This window comes from Cyprinus carpio, chromosome A10 (genome assembly GCF_018340385.1).
Source record: "Cyprinus carpio isolate SPL01 chromosome A10, ASM1834038v1, whole genome shotgun sequence".
Classification (NCBI taxonomy): Eukaryota; Metazoa; Chordata; class Actinopteri; order Cypriniformes; family Cyprinidae; genus Cyprinus; species Cyprinus carpio.
This window is the reverse complement of record NC_056581.1, coordinates 18766129-18789364: the sequence shown is the minus strand read 5'-3', so window position 1 is coordinate 18789364 and position 23236 is coordinate 18766129. Positions and strand designations below refer to the sequence as shown.

Here is a 23236-nt window from a genome sequence, read left to right as displayed (position 1 = left end):
ATTAGATTCAAATAAAGAAGCAGAATTTGTATTTTAAGGAGATCTAAACATAAATTATTTATTCATATTTATTTACTTATAATATTTTAATGATTAGAGTCAAATTTATATATATAATATATATATTATATATATAATATAAATACTTTTATTATAAATACTATATTTGTATGTATATAATTATTTTAAATTGGTGCATATGTAAAATGCAGATGGATCCAGATGGAATATTTTAATATCTCTCTCCATTTTTCTTCATTTTGATCTCTTGTAGCCACTGAATTAATATTAGATATTTTTTGTTTCAATATCAAGACCTGTTTTTTAATTTATTTATTATTATTATATATTAAATAAAATATTTATTTGGTGTATTAAATAGTAAAAGTAATATTTTATTTCTAATATTACATTTTTAATATATTAAAAATATATCACTTGTAATATTCAATAGCATATAAAATATAATATTTCATAAGATATTGAATATGATATATTTTAAATAAATAACATCTAATCTAAAAAAAAAAAAAAAACTTGAAACTACCATTAATAACAATAATCCCAAACCTGAAATGATTCAGTATCATTTTAAATATAAAATATAATGTATTATTATATTTAATAGATTGTATTGAATATTATTATATATAATACTTTTTCTTATAAATACTATATTTGTATGTATATAATTATTTTAAAGTGGTGCATATGTAAAATGCAGATGGTAGGCAAAATAAGAGATTGGATTGATTCAAGCACAAGTGACTTCAAACATGTATTGATCAGGTTATGAAGGAATTGTCTAATTTTCTCCTGTGAGATCACATGACCATCATCCAACCCATGATGACCTGTTTCCAGAAAACACAGCACAGGTTATAAGAATGATTAACCTGTAGTGCAGAACTAGTGTAACTGGTTCAATATATCCACCCAGTAATAGTGACGTGTGACGTATGGAGAAAATGCCAAAGATTAAAAATTCTCCCACTGAAAAAACATAGATCCACCATTAATCTGAATGTGAGGTGGCTACAGACAGTTGAACTAAAGCAGTCTTATTTGTTATTGTTAATATACTATTATAGCTTTTATTTATTTATTTATTTATTTTTTTTGCTTTAGTAATTTTTTTATGTGTGCCTTTTTCATTTTTAATAGTTTTTTATATAGCTTTTTTTTTTTTTTTTGTAATTTCAATACCTCAGCTTAAACCTGTTTATTTATTTGCCAAGCCAACATTGCTAATTAACGTTTAAGTTAAGTTTAAGTCATCTTATAATTATATTTTCTATTATTGCAGCTTTATTTCAATCCCTGAAAACATTTTAATAGTTTTAGTTAATTATAACAACTCAGGATTACAGGAATGAGAGGATTTTCAATCATTTCCTCATATAAAGTTATTGTACAGCTTCATAAGACATGGAATATACTTTATAGAAGAGCTACTTTTTGTCATTTTTGGAGTTTAACGTTGAAATGAGCAGCGTCAGCATTCTGCTAAGTATCTCCATTTGTGTTGAATTAAAGTCGTATGGGTTTGTAACGATATATACACTGCTGTCAAAAGTTTGGGATCAGTGAGATTTTTTAAATGTGTTTTAAAGAAGTCTGTTCTGCTCATCAAGGCTGCATTTATTTGATCAGAAACACAAAAAGAACAGTAATATTGTGAAACATTATTACCATTTAAAATGATGGTTTTAAATTCCAATATACTTTAAAATGTAATTTATTTCTGTGATCAAAGCTGTATTTTCAGCATCATTACTCCAGTCTTCAGTGTCACATGATCTTTCAGAAATCATTTTAATATCCTGATTTATTATCAATATTGGAAGCAGTTTTGCTGCTTAATAATTTTTTTAGTGCTGTCAAATGATTAATCGCGATTAATCACATCCAAAATAAAAGTTTTTGTTTACATACTATATGTATGTGTACTGTGTATATTTATTATGTATATATAAAATACATACACCATACAGAAAATATTTTGAAAATATTTACATGTATATACATTTATATATTTATATTCTTATATTTTATATTATATATAAATATATTTAATATATAAACATAACATATTTTTCTTTAAATGTATACATGCATGTGTTTGTAATTATATATACATAATAAATATACACAGCATACACGCATATATTATGTAAACAAAAACTTTTATTTTGGATGTGATTAATCGTGATTAATCATTTGACAGCACTATTTTTTTTATTTATTTTTTTATTTTTTATTTTTGGAAAGGATCAGGTTTATTTGATGAATAAATTTAACGAATAATGTATTTTCTAACAATATATGTCTTTATTATCACTTTATTTAACACATCCTTGCTGAATAATAATTTATTAATCACCGACTCCAAACTTTTGAAAGGTAGTGTATATTGTTACAAAAGATTTTTACTCTAAATAAATGCTGTTCTTTTTAACTTTTTATTCATCAAAGAATCCTGAAAAAAGTATCACAGGTTCCAAAAAAAAATAAAAATAAAAAATTAAGCAGCAAAACTGTTTCCAATATTAATAAATAATAAAAAACAGTCTATTAGAATGATTTCTGAAGGATCACGTGACACTGAAGACTGGAGTAATGATGCTGAAAATTCAGCTGCGCATCACAGGAATAAATTACATTTTAAAGTATATTAAAACAGAAAACCATTTTTTTTAAATTGCAATAATGTTTCACAATATTACTGTATTTTTCTGTATTTTTAATCAAATAAATGCAGGCTTGATGAGCAGAAGACACTTCTTTAAAATCATTAAAAATCTTACTGATCCCAAACTTTTGAACAGCTGTGTAAGTGATTAAACGAGGACATAATTTTTATTTTGGGTGAACTGTTGTGAGGAAAGGGTTAATGTTAGCTGTGTCTGTGAGCTGAGGGCGGAGAGAGAGAGAGAGAGAGAGAGAGAGAGAGAGAGAGAGAGTCCACTGTGTGGACGCGACAGAGCCTGGATAGAAACATAAAGATAAGAGCCTGTTGTTTTGTGATGCGAGACTGTGAAATCTGACAGTTTGAAGCTCACGAGCAACATTAGAGACGAGCGATGGGGGAAAAGCTGCCCGAGGATCTGGCGAGTCTCTCCGAGCTGGACGAGAAAAGTTTGCTGGAGGTTTTGACTGGACGCTTCACACAGAACCTCATCTATGTGAGTAAAGCACACAGCACTGTGAGGTGATAAAAACTAGCAGCTCTTGTTCTGTGGGACAGGTGTTATGCACTGACTCTATGTAAATCACTGAGATATGACTAACTGAATTCATATATGTTTTTATATATCTACAGACCTACATAGGGGACATCTTGGTGGCTATTAACCCGTTTAAATATCTTTCAATTTATGAAAAGGAGGTAAGTGTGTCTTTAGCTACAAAAGAAGGTTTGTGACCAGAAAGCATGTTTAAATCAGTAATTAAACTGTTATTAAACCTGTGCAGGTGTCTGGGCAGTACAAGTGCCATGAGAAGAAGTCTTTGCCCCCTCATATATTCGCTGTGGCGGACCGGGCGTATCAGTCCATGCTGGGACGTCTGGCCACGGGACCCAAGAACCAGTGTATCGTGATCAGGTTTGTGTTATGAGCACATAATTCAGCAGTGGTTTCTCCAGGAGAGCATGTCTGGGGGGTTTAGACTCTAGATGGTGACGTGTGTCAGTACAGTATGAAATTTCTCGCCCAGTCATGTTTGTTTTTTTGTTTTTTTGTTTTTTCAGTGAGACATGTTTAGACAAGACCAGCATTCCCTTTTTTGACATATCAGAGAAGAGTCCTGGTGTCTGTTTCATTTAAAAACACTGTGTTTCCACCGAAGTTTAGATCTTTCCACAGAATTAAAAAAAATACATAAATAAAAAGTCATTGTTTTTTTAAAATAACATGATTTTTTTATTTATATTTTTTATTTTTTTGCAATTGTGACGTCATATCTCACAATTTTGACTTCTCAGAATTGTGTTTACATCGCGCAGCTGTGAAAAAAACAACAAAAATTTTTTTGCCAGAAAATGTATTCAGAATTGTGTTAAAATATTATTATAATGATGTAAAATATATAATGATTAATGTAATTATTTTGTATTTACATATATATATATTTATATATATATATATATATTGACATCTGATATGCAAGATATTAAATCAGAATTCTGAGGGAAAATAAGTCAGAATTATGCCTCTTTTCTCACAGTTCCGAATTTAAATCTCACAATTCTGAATTCTTCTTTTTTTTTTCTGCCATGGAATAAAAAAATAAAAAGGTAAATGTGACATTTTATCTGGCAAGTTTATGTCTCACAATTATGACTTTTCTTTTGCAGAATTATGTGTTAATTCTGAGTTTTATATCTCGCAATTCTATATTTATATCTTACAGTTGTGACTTTTTTTCTTACAATTCCGAGTTTTCTCCAAATTTCCAGTGAGACAAATTTCCTGTGAGACAATATCAGAATTGTGAGATATAAACTCAAAATTGCAAGAAAAAAAATCAAATTTTTAAAAATTTTTATCCCTTGGTGTTTTTAATATCTAATCTGAGAACAAATGTGAAATTCCTTGAGTTTTCAGGGACAGATCTTCTCCAATTATCCAAATTTGGTTTTCATTCAAGCATTAATCAAAAGTTAATTAAAGTAGGCGAGCATCTGAGTTTGTACTGACAAACTTTTCTCATCTAGTTTCAGTTTGGTCCTGTATCAGATGAACTGTGGAAGTTTCAGACAGATTTTAGTTCCTGGATTCCTCCATAACTTAATAGCATGGTTGATAGCTGTATTCGTGGTATCATATTTAAGGGTTTTCCTACGTGCAGCCTTCCTCTGAGACTCTGCACTGCTGCTTTGGATGTTAGGATGGTTGGCTTAATGTATTTTTCAGAAATAGAGCCTCATGGTAAATTTCTCAGAAGCATTCTGTACATTGATAGTGAACGGAGCAGCGCTACATGACCATCAGAAGACAGAAAGCTGGTTTTGCTTTCACAGTCAATGGGCAGCAGACTATCTCTGATTATGTAAACAGTAAAGCCACAACCCTCAGTCCAGTGGTCACTTCTAGAAACCATACAGCTGAGACAGAACTGGTGAAGGGAGCCTGATAATCACCCAGACAACTGTGACAGAATGCTTTTAATGCGTACGATGACAAGGCTAGAAAACACAACCATAAACGTATGCCTGTGTCATTGATTATTATTCATGCTGCTATATTTGGAAAGACGGTATGATGTTTGATGTCGTAATGTTATTGATGTCGTAGCTCCCAAGACTATATGAATTGACTTTGAAATGAGATCAAAGGTCATGCACCTTTTTGTGACAAATATTGATTAGTTCTGGACTTTGGATTGTGGATGGATTTTTAAAAGCTCTCAAGAACAATTTTGGATCATATTGTAAACAATTTTGTATTGTAGAAAAAATTATATTATATTGTGGTACCATTATGATAGATAGATAGATAGATAGATAGATAGATAGATAGATAGATAGATAGATAGATAGATAGATAGATAGATTTAAAAAATGAAAACTTAATTATTAAATTACTAAAACTTTAACTAAGTTAAATTGAAAATGGAAAATAGAAAAATAAAACTAATAAAAATGAAAAAAAAAACTAAAACTAAGTTAAATTGAAATAAAAACAACTTAAGGTTAAAATGAAAATGGAAATTATAAAAATAAAAAAAAAAAAACTAAAACTAAGTTAATATATTATATATTATAGTCATATATATATATATATATATATATATATATATATATATATATATATATATATATATATATATAATTTTATCACTAAATTTGCTACATTTAACTTATACTAATTAAATGTTTCAAAAAGTTGTGTCTTGACCAACTTTTCTTGAGAATTTCAGGCAAACTCAAAAGTAAAACATCTGTGTCTGTAATGTTTTTAATTAACATGAAAATAAAGTCTTCTTTAGATTCTGCTGAACTGGACATGTTTTTGTTTGCTCTTGTATCTTGATGCAGTTGAGTTCCACTTTTGTGACCCTGTCCCATGACACCAGCGTTGTGTCTTTACAGCACTAACAGTCTGATATGTTGTATCCATTTGTCCCGCAGTGGTGAGAGCGGCGCTGGTAAAACCGAGAGCACCAAACTGCTTCTGAGACACATCATGGAGCTGTGCAAGGCCAACTCACAGCTCGAGCAGCAGATCCTGCAGGTACAGATCTAGCATTTGAATACAGCCACCAGGTTTGCACAGATTAGGACTTCAATGAGAAGTGATTGCCTGCTGCGTTCAGGTGGTCAGGTGTTTGATTTACACACAGGAAGCTGAAACTGCGCCCCTCCCTCGAGGCCAATGCTCGTGTGTGTGTTAAAGGCACATGTGTGGTTTCTGACATATTCAAATGGTGGGTATAAGGGGTGTGTTTAATTTGTTTGTTATAATGTGTTTTTGGGACTGGCTTAAAGAGCCCATGATATCAGACTTGGACTTTTATGGCTTTTAGTCCGTGTCTGTTAGCGCTGAGGTCGTCTCAGGGTTTCTGCAAGTCTTAAAAGGGTCTTTAAAACATCTTAAAAGGGTCTTTAAAAGTCTTAACTCACCCTTTCAGAAATGAAGGCCTTAAAAAGGTCTTAAATCAGAGCAGAAAGTCTTAAATTTATAGTCATGGCATTAAATGTTGCATGCACTGCAAAAAATAAAAAAATAAAAAAATAAAGAATATCTTCTTTAGTATTTTAGTTTTATTTTAGTTTTATTTTCCAGTACAAATACATAAACATCCTTAACTCAAGATACATTTACTTGATATGCAAAATGACGATATGAAGTCTTGTTTTTGCACAAAATGATGTGTTTATGTTTAAAACAAGAACAATGTCTGTCAGTGGGGAGTGAAAACTTGTTTTTCCTTTGAGTTACGTTAATGTTTTTGAACCCATTGGTAGACATTCTTTCTTGTTTTAATCATAAACTCACTTTATTTTGACAGAATTTTTAAAAAACAAGAGTTGTTATCTTATGTCATTTTGCAGTTATTATAATTGTTTTGATTTAATAATGTTTAGACATTTGCATTTGAAAACAGGGCAAAATACAAAGGAAGTAAAGTTTTAGGATGCAACAGCAATATTTTTGTATTTGAGGTCTCGGTTTGGTTTGAGGAACAGATGTTCATGGTAGAGGTTATTTCTGTTTGTTCCTGGTCTAGTGTTGTGATTTGATAGGAATTAGCATCGATCTTATCTTTCATCATCTGACCCGTTCAGATCTGTAATTATAGGCCGTAGACGATACTATAAAACACATTCCCAAGCTGTCATCCTCACGCTGAAATTCATTGTGTCTTCCATTGCGTCAATGTAAGCATGACAAAACACCCAGGTTCCATTGCACACGTCACGTCTTTCGCGCTTCAACAGCAGGTTGACTAATTTTAATGTCGATTGCACCACATAGTCAAAAACAACTTTTTTGATTTTTTTGATTGTTCTAAAAAAACAAGTATAAACTAAGATGATATAAGTTTCCTGTGTTGGTTCAGATCATTAAAACTGCTTTCAGACAGTGAAATGGTTCAGTTCTTGGCACATCATATGCTTTCCTATCATCAGTTCTGATGAAATGAGTTGCTTAAACAAGTGGTGAATGACTCTGTGTTTTTGAGTGAGTTTAGAGACCCTCACTTCTGTAAACTCATGTTTTTTCATGAGAAAACCCATGACGGTTGGTTATTTTGAAACCCAGCATGTATTGATATCAGTCTTTGTAGTTACTATAATTGCTGCTGTTTTACTTCTGCTCTTGAAGGTTCGCTGGCTTTGCAATGTCATGTTTTCACTGCTGGTTCATGATGTTTGTTTGCAGAACCTTTCCAGCAGAGAGAGTGGGACATATGACATCTTTTAACCCTGGAGTGTTTCCATTCATGTGTAATTTAATAGTAGAGCTACTTTACATATGTTTACATAAATCAACTCCTTACATAAACAAATGAATGTTGTCAAAACAACCATTTTAATTGTGGGAACGTTAGGTTGTCCTGGTTCTCTAATGTGAGTAGAAACATTAGCATAATGTTCTCAAAAACGTTTATTAAATGTAGATTTGTAAAGTTTCAATGTTTGTAAAGTTTTATCTTAAGGCTTTAACACTTGCATTACTTGAATGCTATAAACAATTATTTCGCTAACTGTTTTTTTTCTCCTGTTGTTGGAGTTAAGAACATTAGCTGTATTTTTTATTCATAAAAAGAGCCACAGGTCTCTCCCAGGTTGTGGCAACTTTTATTTTTATTATTGATATTTTGTGCCAGTTTCCCAGAAAGTGACGATTTTGTTCTTTTGAAAACATGGAATGGAAACAGTGCTTTATTTGCAAATGTTTTATGCAATATTCTAATTTTCCGAATAAGTTGATTTATTCAGAAACATAGCTATTGAAAACAATGTGACATTCAAACACTGGGAAAATGTTTTAGCAGTCACATGATATATTTATTCTGTTCGGCCAACGAGAGTAATGACTTAATTTTAACAGCATTCAATAAATTTGTATTTTAAGCAAGTTTTTAAATATCTAATTAACATTTCATGCCACAAACCTCACAATCTTCCATGAAAGTACAAAGTTCAAATTGTGATTATTTTAGTAAATATTACGTAAAATAAATATAAATTTCATTGCGGAGAAGAATCTTTGCATCTAAATAATCCTAAATCATCGTATCGGCTTTATATAGAAAACATAAGGATGTTTCTTTAACATTTAAGTTTGATAGTTTCTTAAAGGTGAAGTATGTGCTTTCTGCATCACAAGTCCGCACAAATGTAATAAAACATTTTTAAACAGGGTCTCCAAAACACTTCATCCATGTGCCATTGGTTAAGCCAAGATGTTGACATGTCTTAGCAACTGGTTCGAACTGGTTGCCAGCATGTTTCTCCATTTTCTCACAGCTCTTTCAGGAAGACAGGATGTCTGGGGGAGTATAGAGAGACATCTGAGAAGTTTAGGAAGTGACCATGATTCTCTAAAGCATTGCATCAGCCAGAACAGTTCCCCCGCTGGTGTGACTCAGGAAAGTCTTGCTGTTATATTACCCGATTAAGACGTGATACACTTTGACCCTATTTGCACATGGAGTTGGCAACCTTTGCTCCATGTAACTTCTCTTTCTGCATTTGTGTTTCCGTATAACACATTTAACATCCTGTTCCTACGATGTGTGATGTGCTTTAAGACCGGGGATACACCAAGCCGACTTCAAAGAAGGGTGTTGTCGCCTTGCGTTGACAGCATCTGGACCACAAAACTGTGCTTGAACACATGACACAGACTACAAGTGACTGCGAGCTAACACGTGCGTTATGTGTCTGTGTGAGAGGAATGAACAGTTTATCAGCAGCTATGAATAGTATATATTTATCATTCAAAACGAGAAACCAAACGAGGTTTAATACGAGATATACGAAACGTAAAACAAAGCAATGCTTGCTTATCATTTTGAATATCAGTTATGTTGATAGCTTTCTTCATTTTAAGCAGCTCGTGTTGTTATGGAAATATTGGCATATTGGAATGCTTGGGTAAGATCACGTTAACAGTGGAACAGCCTTCTGTCTTCATTTACTTTCTCGTTTTCATCACTTTTGCTTTAATTCTCTGATACTGACTCGAATCAGAGTTCTCACTCTCACCAATGGCTCCAACACCACTTCAACATGGTCTAAGACTGTTTTCTTGAAGAAAACAATCTGTTGTCACACTGTATGATTGCATAGAGAAGTGAGCAAACTTTGTTCTCGCCCTCTTGAGTGGAATAACTGGTTTTAGGAGCTCCCAAACAAACACGAGATTCAGCAGTCCAGAATCCCTGTTTCCTTTTGCTCTCTTGCTTATTGGTTCAAAGCCAAAGTTGTCAAAATTGTCCCAGAGGAGACTCTTATTGCTCAGAGGCTGCTCTTACATAGCTCAGCTATTCTGAGCTGTTATTTTATTAATAAAATTGGTTAAACCAATAAATTGAACGAAAAAAGACAAACGAGTCAATAATTGATATACTACTATAAAACGATTGTTATTATTTATTTATTTACATTTCAACATTTCAATCATACTGTCATGTGTTTATGTCTCATCTTTTCTTGACTTTATCAGCATTTTAATCCATCTTGTAGATGACCTGGGAACTAAGGTTCACTTAAAGTGGGAACTAAATGTCTTTTCCAGCTTGAAATCTACAGTCACAAAGAATCTGTTCATTACACAGAATCTGTACCAGTATCATGGAGCATAAGCATCACTTGGACACTGAGTGTAGCTTGGGCTCCTCCTACATGAGACATTTCAGTAAGTTGTACTGTAGGATCTCTTATAAAATAGCCTACCTTTTGATGTTAATTCATGTTCACTATGTACTATATTAGTAAAGAGAAAGATTAAATGGGTTCACTTGCCCTTGAACTGAGGCGCTAAAGCGACCTCGCCTGCCCCATTAAAGAGCGCCAAAACTGTATTGTTTGAATTTCGTTATGAATTCGGAATAATTTTAAAGCTGGTACTTTTTATTTAAAAAGTGACAAAGCACAGAGCTTTTTGCGATTACTGGACGGCAGTTGCACTTCAAATAATGAAATTCACGCATTAAAAGAACACAGACCAAGATTTTGTTTAGAAGAAGCCATATTATTAATTATTATAAACGAGAATTGTTAACGATATTGCCAATATCCACACAGCTGACAGCTTTACCTGTTCTAGTTTGTTCGAGTTGTGCACGAAATAGAGGCTGAATTTTCTGCATTTTCCCTTCTTCCGTCTCCGTCATTTCTCTCTCGCTGCACAGCGGAGCTGCGTTTATCAGACTGTGTGCGTCAGCACTGATGTGCGGCAGAGATGAGGACTGTCTGAAACTCTCTTTTTCCACTAAAACTTTGATGCGCATCGTCTCAGTTTAATACGTGAACATAGCAAAAGATTTGATCGCAAAACAATTAGGCAAAAAAATGCATTACATTCAAAATTCAGATTTTTAAGTTATAACATGTAAATATATACCCAGATAGCATTAACACTCGGGCTGATTCTGGCTGAAATGCGTCTCTGTCGGTTCAGTCTCGGTATCGGTGAGATGGGCCAGAGCCGCGCCGACTCTACAAAACACTTCTGGCTGACAGACGGCTTTTTCTCTATGGGCCGATCTTTTTTTTGGAGCCCTGTCTAACAAGATGGCGCCGCTGAGTTCGGTCGCCGTCCAGGTCGCTCCGCTTAGATTGTGTTTTTATTTACTTTTTTTACCTACTTTTGCTTTTTCTCTTTTTGCACACATAACCTCTGCACTGATCACTTACGACAAAGGAACACTTTTTGGACATTGGATACCGCTTCACTAACCTGTTCCAGGACACTTTATCCTCCAACCCATCGTGGCCATCTGAGATTCTCCGGAACACCGAGATGAACAATGGCCACCTGAATAACCACCCGAGGCGACGGATCAAGAAACACCGCGGGAAACGTGCTGGGGTCCGCAACAGACTGAGAAAAAGAGCTCACAGTCCTCCTCTACCGAGCATTCTGCTCGCCAATGTCAGTCTCTGGAGAATAAGATGGACGATCTTAGAGCCAGGATAAGTTTCCAACGGGACATTAGGGACTGTAACATCCTTTGTTTGTCTGAAACATGGCTCACGCCCCTCGGTCCCGGACGCTGCTGTAACGCCGTCTGAAAACTTCTCTGTTTTACGGATGGACAGGACAGCCGAGGCCGGTAAAAAATCCAAGGGTGGAGGAGTGTGTTTCATGATTAACAAGAAATGGTGTGGCCCCAGGAATATCTCCACTCTGTCGCGCTCCTGCTCGCCTCATCTGGAACATTTTATCTATTATTTGCCGCCCATTCTATCTTCCCCGGGAGTTTTCATCGATCATCGTTACTGCTGTCTACATTCCACCACAAGCTGACACCGGTTTGGCTTTGTCCGAGCTTCACGATGCGCTCAGCAGCAACATCAACAAACATCCTGACACTGCTATCATGGCTGGGGACTTTAACAAAGCCAACCTCAGGCAGGTTATGCCTAATTATTATCAACATGTATCCTGTCCAACCAGAGGACCGAATACACTGGATCACTGCTACACTCAGTTTAAGCATGCCTACAAAGCTCGCTCACTACCGGCTTTCGGCAAATCGGACCATGGCGCCATTTTCCTCACACCGGAATATAAACAAAGGCTCGTTCAAGAAACCCCGGTGTAGAGGGTGGTGACGCGCGCTGGTCCGCCCACTCAGAAGCCATGCTACAGGTGGCTCTTGATGACGTAGACTGGGACATGTTTCGGGCAAGTTCATCTGACGTCAGCGAGTTCACGGATGTAGCATTAAGCTTTGTAAAACACGCTAGCCGAACAAGCTACGGATACAATATCTATAAGGACCTTCTCTAATCAGAAACCTTGGGTGGACAGTACAATCCGTGCAGCAGTAAAACAAACGCACTGCTGCTTACAACGCCGGTCCTTTTGTCGGGAAACATGAGTGAGTACAAAGCATCGTGCTATGCTCTCCGACGCGCAGTAAGAGCCGCCAAACTCCGATACAGGGAACGAATAGAGTCACATTTCCAGCTCAATGACTCCCGACGCATGTGGCAAGGACTAAGAACCATCTGTGCCTTTGGAAATAAATCCTCTGCAGAGGTGAGAGCAGATCCGTCGCTGGCTGACGAGCTAAACACTTTCTACGGGCCGCTTTGAAAGCAATCTGAGCAGCGCGAGTCTGCCGATGAGCGCGTCAGGAAACAGCATTCAGAGCAGCATAATCATGTGATCACCGTGTCTGAGGACGAGGTTCGGAGGGCTCTAAAGCGAGTGAATGTCAGGAAAGCAGCCGGACCTGATGGGATTTCTGGCCGTATTCTGCGGTCCTGTGCTGATCAGCTCGCTGGTTTGTTTACATCCATTTTTAATGAGTCTCTTGCTACATCGGTGGTTCCCACCTCCCTTCAAAAAATCTGTCATCATCCCTGTGCCTAAGAACAATAACCCCTCTTGCCTGAATGACTATCGTCCAGTTGCCCTCACATCAATAGTCATGAAGGTCTTTGAGGGACTGGTTAAAAACCTACATCAGCTCCTCCATCCCGGATACTTTGGACCCTCTTCAGTTTGCTTATCGCCCCAACAGATCCACTGATGATGCCATCCTCTCACATCCTGCACTCTTCTCTCACACACATTGACAGCAATAACAGGAACTATGTAAGGCTGCTATTTATCGACTATAGCTCAGCTTTCAATACTATAGTCCCCCATCACGCTAGCTTCTAAACTCATGGACCTCGGCCTGAATTCTTCACTATGCAACTGGATTCTTGATTTCCTCACCGGCAGACCTCAAGTGGTGAAAGTAGGCCAGTTCACCTCTAACTCCATCACCCTGAACATAGGAGCTCCACAGGGCTGTGTCCTGAGTCCCCCCTGCTCTACTCTCTCTACAACACATGACTGCGTGTCTTTCCCACAGCTCCACATCTATTATTAAATTTGCTGATGATACTGTGGTTCTGGGCCTCATTTCCAACAATAATGAGACCGCATACTTGGATGAGGTAGAGAAATTAACATCATGGTGCCAGGACAATTGTCTCTCTCTGAATGTGAGCAAAACTAAAGAGCTGATTGTTGACTTCAGGAAGAGACAGCAGCAGCCCTATACTCCTCTAATGATCAGCGGGACCCCTGTGGAGAGGGTGAGCAGCTTCAAGTACCTCGGTGTAAACATCTCCGAGGACCTGACTTGGACTACACACATTCAAACACAGGTTAATAAAGCCAGGCAAAGACTGTACCATCTGTGACAGCTGAGAAAATTCAGGGTTTCACCTGCAATCCTGAAAACTTTCTATTCAGGGGCCATTGAAAGTGTATTGACTCAGTGTATATCAGTGTGGTATGGGAACAGCTCCAGTCATGACTGCAAAGCCCTGCAGAGAGTTGTGCGCTTAGCTGAGCGCATCACAGGGTCTGCTCTCCCCTCTCTGCAGGACATCTACCTCAAATGCTGCAAAAGCAGAGCTGTTAAAATAATCAAGGACTCCATTCACCCCAGTAACCATCTTTTCACTTTGCTGCCATCTGGTAAGCGTTTTCCGTAGCCTGATGTCAAAAAACTGAGAGACTTAGGAGGAGTTTTTTTCTCCCCCCAGGCCATCAGGCTCCTAAACTCAAAACCAGCCTCTTAACATCTTCATGTCTCCACTTAATATTCACTTTATCAGTAAGACATTCATCATTCACTACCTCACATTGACATACTGTAAGTGTCAACCTGTTTGCAACATTTGCCTCTTGTACATTCCTGTGTATCTTATTATTTTAAGACTGCAGTTTACTTTCATGCACATTATTTTCCACTATATATTTAAATTCTACAGTATACATCTCTTTATATATTTTATATTTTATTCTTATATTTTTATTGTTTTACTTTTATTTCATTCTTTCATAGCTATATTTATGTATATTTTCATCTGTGTTGTATTCTTTAATAATTGCACTGTCCATGGAGCGGACCTGACTCACATTTCACTGCTGGTTATATATGCTCTATATAATTGTGTATGTGACAAATAAAAATCTTGAATCTTGAATCTTGAATCTTGTATATATATATATATATATGTATATATATGTATATATATATAGATTCAGATCACACATACACAGTGGTGTGAAAATGTTTTTGCCCCCTTCCTGTTTTTTATTTTTTGCATATTTGTCACACTTGAATGATTAAGATCATCAAACAATTATCTGAATCTATCTATCTATCTATCTATCTATCTATCTATCTATCTATATAGATTCAGATCACACATACACAGTGGTGTGAAAGTGTTTTTACCCCCTTCCTGTTTTTTTTTTTTTTTTGCATATTTGTCACACTTCAATGATTCAGATCATCAAACAAATTTTAATATTACACAAAGATAACCCGAGTAAATACAAAATGAGTTTTGATATAAATATTTAATTTATTAAGGGAAAAAGTTGTCCAAACCTGCCTGGCACTATGTGAAAAAGTAATTGCCCCCAATTCTAATAACTGGTTGTGCCACCCCTTGAAGCAACAACTGCAATCAAGCATTTGCAATAACTGGCAATGAGTCTTTCATATCGATGTGGAGGAATTTTGGCCCACTCTTCTTTGCAGTATTGTTTTAATTCAGCCACATTGGAGCATGAATGGACCGTTTAAGGTCATGCCACAGCATCTCAATCGGATTTAAGTCCGGACTTTGACTTGGCCACTGCAAAACCTTAATTTTGTTTTTCTTGAGCCATTCGGAGGTGGGCTTGCTGGTGTGTTTGGGATCATTGTCCTGCTGCATAACCCAAGTGCGCTTGAGCTTGAGGTCACAAACTGATGGCTGGACATTCTCCTTTAAGATTTTCTGACAGAGTGCAGAATTCATGCTTCCATCAATTATGTCAAGTCATCCAGGTCCTGAAGCTGCAAAGCAGCCCCAGACCATCACACTTCCACCACCATGTTTGACTGTTGATATGATGTTCTTTTTATAAAATGCTGTATTCGTTTTATGCCAGATGTAATGGGACACACTTTCCAAAAAGTTCAACTTTTGTCGCATCAGTCCATAGAATATTTGCCCAAAAGTCTTGGGGATAATCAAGATATTTTTTGGCAAATGTGAAACGAGCCTTTGTGTTCTTTTTGGTCAGCAATGGCTTTTGCCTTGGATGCTGTTTTTCCCCAGTCTCTTTCTTGTTGAATCATGAACACTGACCTTAATTGAGGCGAGTGAGGCCTGCAGTTCTTTAGATGTTGTTCTGGGTTCTTTTATGACCTCCTGGATGAGTCGTCATTGTGCTCTCAAAGTAATTTTGTAAGGCGGCCCACTCCTGGGAAGGTTCACCACTGTTCCTGTTTTTAATTTTTTGTGTATTGTGGGTTATGTGTCTATGTCGAAGTAGCATTGGATTTGGCTTTGTTTTATTTTCCTTTCTGATACATGTCAACTGTTTTGTTACTCATATGTTCTTGAATTTCTTTAGACCGTGGCATGATGTGTTGCTCTTTAAGCATGCTTCACTTTGTCAAACAGGTTCTATTTAAGTGATTTCTTGATTCAACAGGTCTGGCAGTAATCAGAATTTTTTAAGTGTTACAAATATGCAAAACATATAAAAAAAACAGGAAGGGGGCAAAAACATTTTCACGGCACTGTATATATATATATGTGTGTGTGTGTGTGTGTGTGTCAATAATTATATTTATATCTTTATAAATACATAGATGTATAATTGATTAATGTGTGTTTGTGTATATATATTTATGCAACAGTTCTTTCTGGTCCTTGAATCTGATTGACTGAGAGGAGTATAATATTCTAGAGATAACAAAACTCCAACCGTTTCACTGTTTGAATTACTCCGCTTGCTGTATTTCTCACAGAGTGTCATGGCGGACCCCCAAATCCATTATAATTTAAAAATAATACTGTTTTTGAGTCACGATATTGTAGTTTTAAGAGTTTTTTAGGCGATGTACTTGTTTAGACTTAAAATATGCAGTTTGTTAATAAAGATAACGTCTATTTTTGGGAAGTCGTGGCCTAATGGTTAGAGAGTCGGACTCCCAATCGAAGGGTTGTGAGTTCGAGTCTCGGGCCGGCAGGAATTGTGGGTGGGGGGAGTGCATGTACAGTTTCTCTCCCCCCTTCCATACCATGACTTAGGTGCCCTTGAGCAAGGCATCGAACCCCCCTGCTCCCCCCGGGCGCCGCAGCATAAAATGGCTGCCCACTGCTCCGGGTGTGTGTTCACAGTGTGTGTGTGCACTTCGGATGGGTTAAATGCAGAGCACGAATTCTGAGTATGGGTCATCATACTTGGCTGAATGTCACGTCACTTTCACTTTTTTTTTTTTTTTTTTTTTGGAGTTTTTTTGTGGTTTTACTTGTTTAGACTTAAAATATGCAGTTTGTTAATAAAGATAACATGAACCCACCGAGATCAGCCTCACCTCAGCCAAATCTGATGTCTCTGTCGTGATTAAACATGAGATATAATTAATTTTGGGTAATTCTAACGGGCAGTCTTTGGTCTCATTAATCTATTATTTGTTCAAGACTAAATAGTTTTGTCTGAGAGCAAAATCTCATCACGTATATTTTATGTAACTTCAATGTTGTATATCAGAGCGCTGCCTTTGTACTTTTGACTGAATTGCCTAGAAACTTTTATGATGGCTGTTCTTGTTTTTTATTATTTATTAAATTATATTTTATATACATAATAGCAGTGAGTGTTCGTGATGGGGATTTTAGTTAAATTTTTCTGCCATTAGATGAAGACTGTTTTACGAGTCAGCGGTAAAGATTTTTATATTGAAAGAGACTGAAACGGAAGTTATTTTTACTTTTAACAACAGCTTGTAAGACTTGAGTTATTTGGGCAGTTAACAAACACAATGAACATTGATGTATTAAGGGATAGTGTTTAAAAGATGTTGGTTTAGTGAGTGGAAGTTATTACTAATGTTTTATTGTGAATATGAGATTGAGCTGAAGAATGAATGCTGTATCAGATGCAGGTAATCACACTCTCAGTCCATCTCTCTCTCATAATACTCTACATGTAATACAGTGAGCTTTTACATAAAAGTGGGGTTTTTGTTGTTTCTTATGTGTTTACACACTTGTGCCATCCAACTGTTGTATAAACCTGTGATTACCTACAGCCTAGTGTGATATTGCTTGTGTGTGTGTTATACTGTTTTTAGAAATTCTGGCTTCAATTGTTATTTTAGTACATCAAGTTAAACTAAATGAAATAGAAATGTTGACAAGAAAACTGTGAAGAAGACCAATGATAGTGAACAAATTGATATTGTGACCAAAACATGTCGCGTTCTCTCAACCAGTTTTTGTGGTGCATTCTGGGATGATTTTTGAAAACCAAAGATTCCTACATCTGTATTTAGATTCTGCCTAACATGATTGTGTCTGAATAGGTGAATCCACTTCTCGAGGCCTTTGGAAATGCTCAGACGGTCATGAATGACAACAGCAGTCGCTTCGGGAAATACATCCAGCTCCGCTTCCAGAACTCTTCAGGTTTGTTTACCACAGACAGAAAAGATAACGCTCTTCCCACTGACCGTAATGGATCATATAACTTCCACTGGGCGTGTTTCTAGACCAATAAATCAATTTAGTATTCTTTGATTGAACATTAACTTGACTTTCGATATCGTTTTAGTAAAAGGGGCCAAAATCAACGAGTACCTCCTGGAGAAATCCCGTGTGGTTCATCAGGATGAGGGTGAGCAGAACTTCCATATCTTCTACTTCATGTTGGCGGGCATCTCGACGGAGGATAAAGAGATATACGGCCTCCTGGATCCTACACGCTACCGGTGAGTCATCTGTGATGTCATGTGCTTTTGAAACCGGATCAGCAACATTGTTCACGATGCAGGTCACAGATTAGCATCTTATCCATGCAGTTTATTGAAGGTGTGTCACACAATGCCTCTCACAGAACTATTTGTGGCACGGACGACGAGTTTCTTAGTACTGTGTTCATTGTGTAAAAGGTTGATACTAAACATTGTCAGGTGATGCAAAATTCTGATTGGTTGAGACACATTCAAAAGCACTCAAGGTTACAGTGATTTTAACAAATTCATTAGATTAGCAAGGCTTGGGTTACACAAAAGTATTACAAAATAAATGTTGCAATATTAGACTAATATAAGATATTTTTTTAAGCAATTAGATATTACAGACATAATATAACTGTATTTTACTTACCAAAAACACTGTGTTGGAAAGTGTTTATTTTTTTTATATCATACTATTGTAGTTTTTATTAATATTTTGAATCTTTTTTACTTTTATATTTTCCGTTTTCCGTTTTTTTTTTTTTTTTTTTTTTAGAAATTTTGTTGTGTGGGTTTTCCATTTTTTGTAGTTTTTCTTGTTTTTATATGTCTTATTTTTATTTTTATTTCAGTTTTAGTTATTTAAGTACATCAAGTGAAACTAAGTTAAAATAGGCAATATAATTATTGCTTTGGAAACTAGCTGAAATAACTTTTTTATATTTCATTTTATTTCAGTTAACGTTTATTTTAAGTAACGAAAATGGTTTTATGGTTTTAATTTTAGTTTCACCTTTAGTTAACTATAAGAATCCTGGTTGGAAATCAAATGGACCCCTATTGGTTTCTATGCAAATCACTAAATTACCACTAAATAAAAATTACTAAAGAATAAAAATACCAAAGAATCGTGCAAATCCATAAAACCTCTATTGCATCTAAAATATATAAAATATAAGAAATTATTAACATTTACAAGTTTTTATAAGTACTCATGTATTTGATATTTTGACATAAAGCTTCTCTGTTTTTTTACCCACTTTTTTTGTGTGTTGATTTTCAGCGAAGTGCATGAAAGCCAATGGGTTTCCTATTTAACCCATAACACCACTGTATTCACTAAATATTGTCTTTAGTGTTTCAAGCTGGTTAAAAATCGAATATAAAACTGATCTGCAATACAATATTAATCAAATTTCTGAAAATCCAGCAGTAAGCTGACATCTCTTTGCTCTTGTCAGTTATTTGAATGGGAGGTTTGGGAAAGAAGACGTGGTTCACGCCTGGCGTCTGAAATATGCTGAAGTGTGTAACGCCATGGACATGGTAGGATTTGAGGAGCAGGTAAGAACAAACCCTTCCCTGTGTGTGTCCTGTGGTTTGAAAAGCTTTTATATAACATTTACTCATTAAATAAGATGCTACATTGAATATGTGTACTTCAAAAAAAAAAAAATTTATATACCACAGTACCATAAAGTTTAAAAATAGTGCAGTGTTTGCAATACATGTTACAGATTTTGTTTTGTAGACCAGGATTTGTCTTAATTTGGCCCTTCCACAAATTAAGCCTTTAAAAGGATGTTTAATCGAAGCAGAAAGTGTTATTTTGTTGTGATGTGTTTTTTAGTTATTAGTTTTTTTGTTTTTTATAAGTGTATGTTGTGCACTTTTATATAGAGACACTATATTTTGATGTGAGAGGGGGATAAGACAAGTCTTTTAAGAGCAAAATTAAGTGAGTTTATGCTTAAAACGAGAACAAATATCTGTCATTCGGGACTTATTTTCCCTTTGAAGTCAGCCCACTGGCAGATATTTGTTCTCGTTTTAATCATAAACTCACTTCATTTTGAAGAATTTTTGATGAACTTATTTTGTCCTTTTGCCTCTCAAGTAAATGTTTATTAAAAATCTTAAGACATTTGCACTGGAAAACAAGACTACTGTAAAAGTTATTTGCATATTCCAGTGGTTTTGAGAAGAGAGATCTATATTTGGAGATCTAAAACATAATGGAGATGTGAAACTTTGAAGCATTGATAATAAAAGACGCTGTCATTCAGAGACCATACTGATATATTTATTCCCTAAATTTTCTTTACTTGGTCTTGAAAAGGTCTAAAATGTACCTTTATAAAACCTGCAGAAGCCCTGACAGACCGTCACATCTCATTTGCAGGAAAAGGTGGACATGATGACTATTCTAGCTGGCATTCTGTCTTTGGGGAACATCGCCTTTGAGACGACAGACAGTGATGCTCTGAAGGTGTCCGAGGCGTCACGTGGCTGGTTAAAAGCTACTGCGGTGAGCTTCCTGTTTGTTTCTCAAAGATGTTAGTTGTGAAACTGCCGCAATTCACATAAAATTATTTTTAACACCAGACCGTGACAAGTGTGAAGGCGGTCAGTAAGAGAAGCTCAAAATGCAAATAGCCTAAACCTCAAATGCTTAGTAGGTGCATGAAATAGGCAAAGGAGTATAGTTTGTCAGCCTGTGTTTCCCAAAAGCATAATGGTTTCTAAGATCTATTTAGATTTGTAATGCTTTTGGACGATGCAGCAGAGTTTACGTGCAGAGCAAATTCAGGAATTTTAAAACGTCAGTTTCTAATAACCTAAATTTTTATAGTAAATATACATTGCTCTGGTTAAGGTAGGGCTGTAACGATTTGTGCAATTTATTAAATCACAAAAACTGATTTGATTTAATTAAATAAATGCATGTGCTGTGTGTTTCAGAGAGTGAAGCGTGGCACTGTGTTCATTTACACGTGAGCAGCTCATTATCCACCGGTGTTTTTAGCATCTCAGTGCAGCTCGGTTCATTTCAGTCAATTATAGCGTGCTTTTGGGAATGCATCACACAACCATCTTCCTAAACAAGTGCTTATAAACCGGCTGTTGCCAACAAAAGAGAAGGTTTTCTGCCAAAAATGGCCAAAACTTTGATTTTAGGACAGCTGTAAATATTAGTATTGTTGTACTGTAAAATAAAATGTATTTTATTATTTTTACTTTACAGTGAAATATTACAGCAGTAATATTTATTTTTGTTGAATATTTTAATTTAGTTATAACAATAATTTTTGTTTTAAAATAATAAAACAATTATAATAATAATAATAATAATTTAAATAATTAATTTTTATTTTACATGAAATATTACAACAGTAATAATTATTTTGTTGAATATAATAATAATAAAAATAATAATAATTTAAATAATTATGATTATTATTAAAATATAGTATACAATTTTTATTTTACATTGAAATAATACAATAGAAATATTTATTTTTGTTGCATATTTTTATTTATTAATAATAATAATATACAGCAATAATAATAATAATTAATAATTTATTTTTATTTTACATGAAATATTACAATAGTAATAATTATTTTGTTTATTATAATATAATAATAATAATTATTATTATTATTATTATATAATTATTAAAATGTATTATATTATTTTTAATTTTCCTTTGAAATAATACAATAGTAATATTTATTTTTGTTTAATATTTGTATTTAATAATAATAATAATAATTATAATAAAATATATTATTTATAATTATTATTGTTATTATTTTAATCTTGTTGATATATAATCACAATAAATGCTGACAAAATTTTAAAATAATAATTGGAATTTAGCACCATAAATATAAGTATTGTTGTACTGTAAAATAAAATGTATTATATTATTTTTATTTTACAGTGAAATACTACAATAGTGATATTTCCTTTTGCTATTTTTTTTATAATAATAATTGTTATATTTATAATAGTAATGATAGTAATAATAATTATTATTGTTATTATTGGTAATTTCACTCATGAAAATTGCAGTTTGAAATATTTCATTGGATAGAAATTGCATATTTGTTTTCTGGCCGAGCAGGTGAAAATAGTGCATTTGATTATCTCCTTACCGAAACACATGACTTGAGGAACCACAGGATGAGGCAAACTGAACTAATACTTATTGCTGGAGGTTTGTTCACATCACCAAACCACGAGCTGCAGCAATAGTGACTCTTAAATTAGAAAGGCCTCACATACACTGGGTTCTCTCGGGAGATGAATGTTAGGCTGCTGTTTAATCAGGTGAATTACGGCCTGTGTGCACACAAAGAAACTCTTCTAAGAGCAAACTAAAGGAGGTGTGAATTTGCCTACATCTGGTGTTTAACGATAAGACACCGAGTGCACAGAAAGGCCAGAGGTGGCTATGTTTAGACTCTATTTCAGGTTTCTGCACGTATGAGACAGTTAATAGTAGCATGCTGCATTTCTCTGACGCAGGACGATTTCTGTACAGATCAACTTTAACTTACGGACACATTTAATTCATTGTGTTTTGTTGTAACAATGCATATGTGTCCATAAACAGCCTCCAGCATCTAAACGCACAAATTAGCTTGACCTTTTCTGTGTGACATTTGCGTCTTGGTCACATTCATTGTTCTTTCGAAATGGCAGGGTCTGTTTCTTTTGTGTGTGTGTGTTTTTTGGTTGCACAGTTCATTCCTTACATTTGTTGTGTTTGACATTTTGAAAATTGGTTTAGAATGATTTAGTTTATTTTAATTTTTTTGGGTGAGATGATTGGCGTTGAAATCCCAGGTTTCTGTGTTTTGTTTGTAGGACTGCACAATTTGGGCCATAAAAATAATAATAATAAAATAATACTCAAAGCTCGATTGTTTTGGGAGAGACGATTGACAATTCGGAGAAGAATTATTTTATAAATGTATTTCATATATTATTTTATTCATTTTATAGTAATAT

General features: G+C 34.8%; 1 protein-coding gene across 2 annotated transcripts in view; it reads left to right on the top strand.

The window, feature by feature from the left end:
- The first annotated feature begins 2953 nt into the window (after nucleotides 1–2953).
- The window catches only part of LOC109098651 (myosin-IIIb), a 41662-nt gene continuing 21379 nt past the window's right edge, over nucleotides 2954–23236 (top strand). For both annotated transcript variants that reach the window (XM_042765644.1, XM_042765643.1), the window contains exons 1-8: nucleotides 2954–3185; nucleotides 3323–3388; nucleotides 3475–3605; nucleotides 6134–6236; nucleotides 18064–18166; nucleotides 18312–18468; nucleotides 19677–19779; nucleotides 20618–20743. In XM_042765644.1, the coding sequence (XP_042621578.1) occupies nucleotides 3084–3185; nucleotides 3323–3388; nucleotides 3475–3605; nucleotides 6134–6236; nucleotides 18064–18166; nucleotides 18312–18468; nucleotides 19677–19779; nucleotides 20618–20743 (891 nt within the window). In that variant the 5' untranslated portion in view covers nucleotides 2954–3083. The remainder of the gene's footprint in view (nucleotides 3186–3322; nucleotides 3389–3474; nucleotides 3606–6133; nucleotides 6237–18063; nucleotides 18167–18311; nucleotides 18469–19676; nucleotides 19780–20617; nucleotides 20744–23236) is intronic.